Source organism: Nuphar pumila, chromosome 15, assembly GCF_984573655.1.
Source record: "Nuphar pumila chromosome 15, dmNupPumi1.hap1.1, whole genome shotgun sequence".
In the NCBI taxonomy this organism is placed as follows: Eukaryota; Viridiplantae; Streptophyta; class Magnoliopsida; order Nymphaeales; family Nymphaeaceae; genus Nuphar; species Nuphar pumila.
The window spans coordinates 29,694,158-29,700,424 of record NC_143263.1 but is presented as its reverse complement, the minus strand read 5'-3'; the positions used below and the strand labels follow the sequence as shown (position 1 = coordinate 29,700,424).

At 38.8% G+C, this 6,267-nt stretch overlaps 1 protein-coding gene across 1 annotated transcript in view; it reads right to left on the bottom strand.

The window, feature by feature from the left end:
• Positions 1 to 286: 286 nt before the first annotated feature.
• ATMND1 (Mnd1 family protein) overlaps positions 287 to 6,267 on the bottom strand; it is a 42,518-nt gene continuing 36,537 nt past the window's right edge. The window contains exons 8-10 of the mRNA XM_089990457.1: positions 999 to 1,043; positions 832 to 911; positions 287 to 585 (exon numbers count right to left, since the gene is read on the bottom strand). Coding sequence (XP_089846583.1) covers positions 544 to 585; positions 832 to 911; positions 999 to 1,043 — 167 coding nt within the window. The 3' untranslated portion in view covers positions 287 to 543. The remainder of the gene's footprint in view (positions 586 to 831; positions 912 to 998; positions 1,044 to 6,267) is intronic.

Sequence of the window (6,267 nt, the reverse complement as noted above, 5' to 3'; positions counted from 1 at the left end):
TTGTTACTTTACCAAGTTGTCATCCGATTGTATATAAAAGGGACTCTATATGCAAGATGTAAGATATATAAAAATATCTCATTCTCCTAGTTGAGAGTTCCAATCGTTCTTCACAACAATTTCTTCCAATAGTTCTTCTTCACAACGATTTCTACAAATCGCTACTCGAGTCTAAGTGTAGATCATCACATGGTATTGCATGCTGAGTGCAAATTGTCACATGGTATTGCATGCTGAGTGCAAATCATCACAAGTTCCCAGCTTGATGACATTGTCCTCAAAAGTATAGCAGCAAAAGAGAAATTCATTGAGCATCCAGCGTTTGCTGGACAGCAATATACTTGAACAGACCATTTTCAATACATCTAGAGTATGATTTTTACAAGCAAATTTGACTTCTTATTGAATTCTTTGACTGGAAAAGAGAGGCTTAATGCTGAAATTTTGAAGTTCACAGATATCATTCTCTTGTATATCAGGGCTCTAAATATCTGGTTTGTGCTTGCAATAACTGTTTCCAGCATGATGCATCTTTTGTTAAATCTATGACGGCTCTATGTAGTCCAAATCTTCTGAAATTCCTACCTGCACGCATACAAACATAACACTTAAAAGTTTGTGAACCATAAATGAATATGCATTTGTTTAAAAGGAATACTCAAATTAAAAGAAAATGATATAACAGCATCAAAATCATCCATCTGGAAGATGCAAAAATGTACAAACAGGGGTATTTTGTGCATGTCATCAATCCATAACCAGTATTTTCAAGATTTTGTTGTAAATAAACCATATTATAAGACTATTTTAAAAAAAAAGGAAAAAGATCACCTCTCTGTATAAATGGTCCAGCTGCTCCCTTGCTTGAGGAAAATTTTGTGAACACCAGTGCTGTACTGTGAAAATGTTGTCTGAAGAATGTGCAAATTTTCTGGATTATAAGTTTAGAATTTAGAAATATAAAACTTGAGAGAGAGTTAAGCAAGCTCAGATAAAACCTGTCCATCTATTTGCTGCAGAAAGTGCGATCTCACTAGCATTTTCTGATAAGCAAACCAATGATAGAATTGAGTTGAAAAATTAATTAGCAAAGTAATTCAAGCCACAAGAAAAGAAAAGAAAATGTTAATATTAAAAATTCCACCTGAAATCCATATCATTTGAACTATTAAATAATGCAGGATAACGTTCTGAAGTGACAAAAATGTGAAATTCATGCAAACACATGAATGTGCAATACGTAGATCTCTCAAGATATAGATGCAGACAAACACCTCCTTAAAGTCAGATTTCTCAAGAACTAATAACATATTCTTTATTTCATGCTTCCAAACTCTTATATAAAGAAAATCATCCAGATGATTTGCCTATAAAAAGGCATCAGCCTAATTCATCTCAGTCAATTTTAGAATGAAATGAAGGCCAAGGCCATGACTGCATTCTCGGTCAGATGACAGAAAACAATGTTGGCTGGTCCTAATATAGATTGCACTTATCATTTTAGAGAGAATACTTTCTCATTTACTAATGGCAAATACTTCTTCTAAAGAAAACTTTACTAGCTAATATAACTATAAATCGATATTTCTATATTTGTCTTCCAAGTTAACTGTATATGAGACCAAATGTCTTGGCTTCTCCATCAAGTCGGAAGGTTTTCCCTAGTAAAAAAAGTTTCCATTCATAAGTTTGCTTCTATCAAGACAAACAGCATTATTAACAGATTAAGTAATATCCTTGAAAAGGTTGATAAGCCAAGTTATATTCAAAGTAATTTTCTGTTATAATGCATAAATGAGTGTTCTAGCAACAACAGTTACATTCGAACATGTAGTATGATTATAAAAAGAAGGTTGCATCTCGCCACACATGTTCATCTGAGAGAGAGGGGCAAGGCACATCAGAAGAAAGTTGCTGCAATCTTTGATGTCTCTTCAAAGGTTAACCAAGCAATACAATCTTCCATTTCCTGAGAAGCCTGCTAGTTCTTAACATATGTCACAAAGACATGAGTATGGTCCGACATGCAACATGAGTACAACATGTAAGTTCAAAAAAAAAAATTAAATAAAAGGACACGAGGAAAAAGATTTTTTTTTAATTTTTTAATGAATAAAAAACTGTTTTTTTATATTTGATGGTAACCGATCATAGAGGAGATGAAGGTTTTGGATGAAATTGGACAAGAAAGAGAGGTCGACTATGGTGGATTGATGGTTGGCTAAGGTGGAAATGGGAGATGAAGGGAAAATTCTCACTAGGAAACCCTAATGAGAATCTCAAGCCCCAAGAAGCAAGTGCCAAATCTACTCTACAAAGAGAGGCCAAAGAGAAGTAATTCTCATTTAGAAAAGTAGGATAATGATAATGATAACACTTGCATGGGGGTATTATAGATCCCATGAATCCCCAAAGGCAAAAATAGCGCTCATTAAGCCCCAAGCATCCCCCTACACCCTCCATGGATCCGTGGATCCAAATACAAGATGTTTGACGCTAGGCTAACTCGCCCAAACAAGAGACTCAAAAGAACCAAAAAGATGCTCAACAAAATGGTATGCTATCAATCCTACCCTCTTCGAATTTGCCTTGTCCTCAAGGCAATGCTTGTGAGGGTGGCTGGTTCTCTTCTTAGCTCACTTCTTGTCTTTGTAGGTCTTCTTTCATCTCTTCGCATGATGGTGTGGATCGTCTCAAGTCTCAATTCTCATTAGGCCCCAGTTCTCAATTACAAAAGAAATTACTACTAACTGTTACAATTTTATTCCCCATGATCTCTAACTATTACTAGCCTCAAGATTACAAAATGCAAGTGGCTTCGATTTCATTCCCAAGGAGAAAACCACAAGAAGCATGAGAAAACACTTGTCCATCACTCCATGGTGAGAATCCTCAAAAAGCATGGGAATAGGCTGGGTAGTTGCTTTGAGGAGTCTGCTTTTTATGTCAATTTGTTTCCCACTTCTTGATTCCCTTGATAGCTATTGAGATCCAACACTACAAGAAAAACCTTAATTAGCGACGGAAATTTGCAATGGATTATTTTCATCGTAAATTTGCGATGGATTAACTAGAGAAAACTATCCGTCCCTAAAATTGGAATTAGCGGTGGAAAATTTCGTCTCAAAATATGTCGCTAATTAGCGACAGATTAGCGACAAAAACATCCCGTCGCAACTTCGCGATGGATGAGCGACAAAATTTTTCCGTCGCTACACCATCGCTAATGAGCGATGGATTTTGAGACAGAATGTTTCTATCGCGAATCCTTCGCTACTTTTCGATTTAAACGAGGGCGAGAAATTTTTTTCGTTACTTTCGCACTTTTCCCCCTTTCACTGTACGCAGCCGCCCCCGAGCCTTCTCTTCTTCTCCTTTCTCTTCCTCATCTGCCCCCCAAACCTGCAAGTTACTATGCCGGAACGGGCGCGCGGTAAAGTGCGCGGCAAATGGAGCTGCAGCGCCGTAGGAACGGTCGGGTGGTTAGCAATGACGCGCATGGTGCTGAAGCGCGCAGGGCTCGCGGCGTGTTAAAGGGAATGGTCATGCGTGAAGCACGCCCGTCGAGTTGGAGTGCGTGCAGGCGTCGACTGCAGCAAGAGAGGAAGGCCAAGCGTTGAGAAGCGAGGCGCTAGGGGAATGTCAAATTCTTTGTGTTTTTTGCTTTAGGGTTCCGAGGAAAAGCCCTGCCTCTCTCTTATTCTTTTCCCCCCTTCTTCCCGCTAGGGTTTTGGTTTTTTATATTGATGCACCGATGAACGTGGTGTAGGAAGAAGCACAGGGCCAAAGCTACAGCGCCTGCCAGTCCGTCGGCGAGCGATGGCTCCACGATGTCCGCCATCGTGGGATCTACCGTCGCCTTTGCGCTGTTTGCGTCCTTAGGCTTCACTCGAGCTTCTTCTGCCCTATCTGTCTGGAGGTTTATGCTGACGGGTTCCCACCGGAAAACAGCATCAAATGCCCTAATTGCCCTTTGTCGGTGCATGCTGCTTGCATTGCCCCAGAATTCATCCCAAACTACGTTTGCCTCTATTGCGCGAAGGGGTTCACATTCCTCCACCCGGTTTCTTCGACGAGCAAAAATATGTCGAGGGAGGAAGGGAAGCATGTTGTTATTGATCTCCCGGTTGCTAAGATCATTCTGGCAGCTACTCGGATTGCCGCCATCTCGATGACTCGTGCGACTTTGACTGCTTGGGTGGAGACGGATAGGAAGGTTAAGGATTCCGCCATTGCGAGGAAGAGGGCAAAGGAAGTTCTCCTCTTGGCTTCTCAGAGTGGAGAGCCAGAAGGTCCAAAATTCATTTAGGGTTGGTGATCACAAGAAAAATTTTGATGGGAAAACAGGTATCGTTAAGACGGAGGAGTTGGAGAAACCATCAAGGGGAACGCTGAACACAAGTTCAGCAAAGAAGCGAATGGTTAACAGTGATGAGGATGATAAGTTGAAGTCTTTTACGAATTCTTTACTGTCGCAACACCAAAATGTTCAGAATAAAGCTAATCCAGAAAGAAGTAGGTCGAAACCAGATGAGGATCTGGTTGCTTCAGCTAAGACTCTTTAGCGTCATCTGGTTGATGCGTTGAATAAGGATAAGCAAGATGGTGTGGATGTTTCCAAATCTGAAGAAGGTAATGATTTGTTTATTGAGTTACTGTTTGGCGACAAACTTGAATTCTTTTACTGCCATTCTTTATATTGCTTCTCTGATTTAGAAACGATAGTACCGGTGACAAAATCTTTGCTAGTCTATGTGTAACATGATAGATTGCTCTAGAGAGTAGCAAAAAGGTTGTGATGCAAGGCAGCATGGATCTCCTACTGGTACCATTTTCCCCTCTATTTTGATTTTTCCCCTCCTAGTTAGTTATCTGAAATAAGAGGTTGAACTATTAATGCCTTTTGTCAACTTGATTTGATTGTGCGGCACTTGGATCTTCTTTCTCCACTGATTCAATTTCTGTTGTAACAAACTAATCTTTTTGGAGGAACACCATTTAATGTTTCTCTTTGAAAACCAATATTGAACTATAGGCAGGCAATGGCTTAGAAAAATGAGTACCAATGACTAACTGACCATTACTTTGATGAGTAGCTTAGTCACTCACTGATGATTCTATGTCAAAGCCAATTGCACAATCACTTTTTATAGCTTTTCTTGGTTGTTGACTTGTATCTTTGTTCTACATGTCCTAATGACAAGTGAATATTTTATTTATTTTGTGCAGTTTTTTCTGAACAGTGTTCATCTTTCCCTTCAGCTTCACAATTTGGAGATTACTCGTTTGCAGGACTTTCGCCAGCTCCTGGATGAGAACCTTGAATTACTGGCAAAGCTAAGAGACTCTGTCATTGATTGGGTGCAAGAAGGATTTCAGGACTTCTTTAAATCACTTCATGACCATTTCATTCTGTTCTCTGTTGGAAATATACCAACAAAACATATGGATCAGAATCTACCTGATGTTATACAAGGAGACAAAGTGCTTACTAGACTAGTTCTTGTACTAGCCCAGCTCTCAGTTTTCATAGAACAAAGTGCAATTCCTAGAATCACTAAGGCTTGATTATGTTGCATTGATATGATTTTGTATGAGTGCATGACTAAATGCTTGCTTTCTATAACAATTTGCTTGTGTGATTTTGTTCTTTGAGCATCAATACTTTTTCCTGCATTTTCTTGCATCATCATTTTCTCCTTGGTTCAAATCTTGTGGATAATCATGCATGTCTACTTAAATTACTTGGATGTCAAGATCTCTAGTTGACAAATCCTTGAAATTTGTGTAATATTTTGTCCAGTTATTTCTCTTAGGCATCAACTGTTATGTCCATCTTTATGAGCTTTTTGGAATGAATCTTAATGGTGCAATGACTAACCAAGGAATCGCAGGTGGTGGCAGATATCCAAGGATGATATATTTGCTCATATGACAAATTTAGACAAGAAAAAGCTATCTAGTTGTGGCCATGTCACTGTAAAAAATTATATGTAATAATTTGGATATGAAGTATAAAAATGCACTTATGCACTGTTTAGGCATATAGAATTTGATATGAAGTATTTGTATTTCAATTTTTTTATTTTTTATTTTTAAATTTTGCGACGGATTAGCAACAAATGAGTTTTGTCGCGAATTAGCGACCAGAAATTTGCGATGGACGCTATCCATCGCTAATCCGTCGCTAAACAGTTTAGTGATGGATTAGCGTCCGTCGCTAATTCGTGTTTTTCTTGTAGTGCAAGAATAGGGCACAAACCAAGA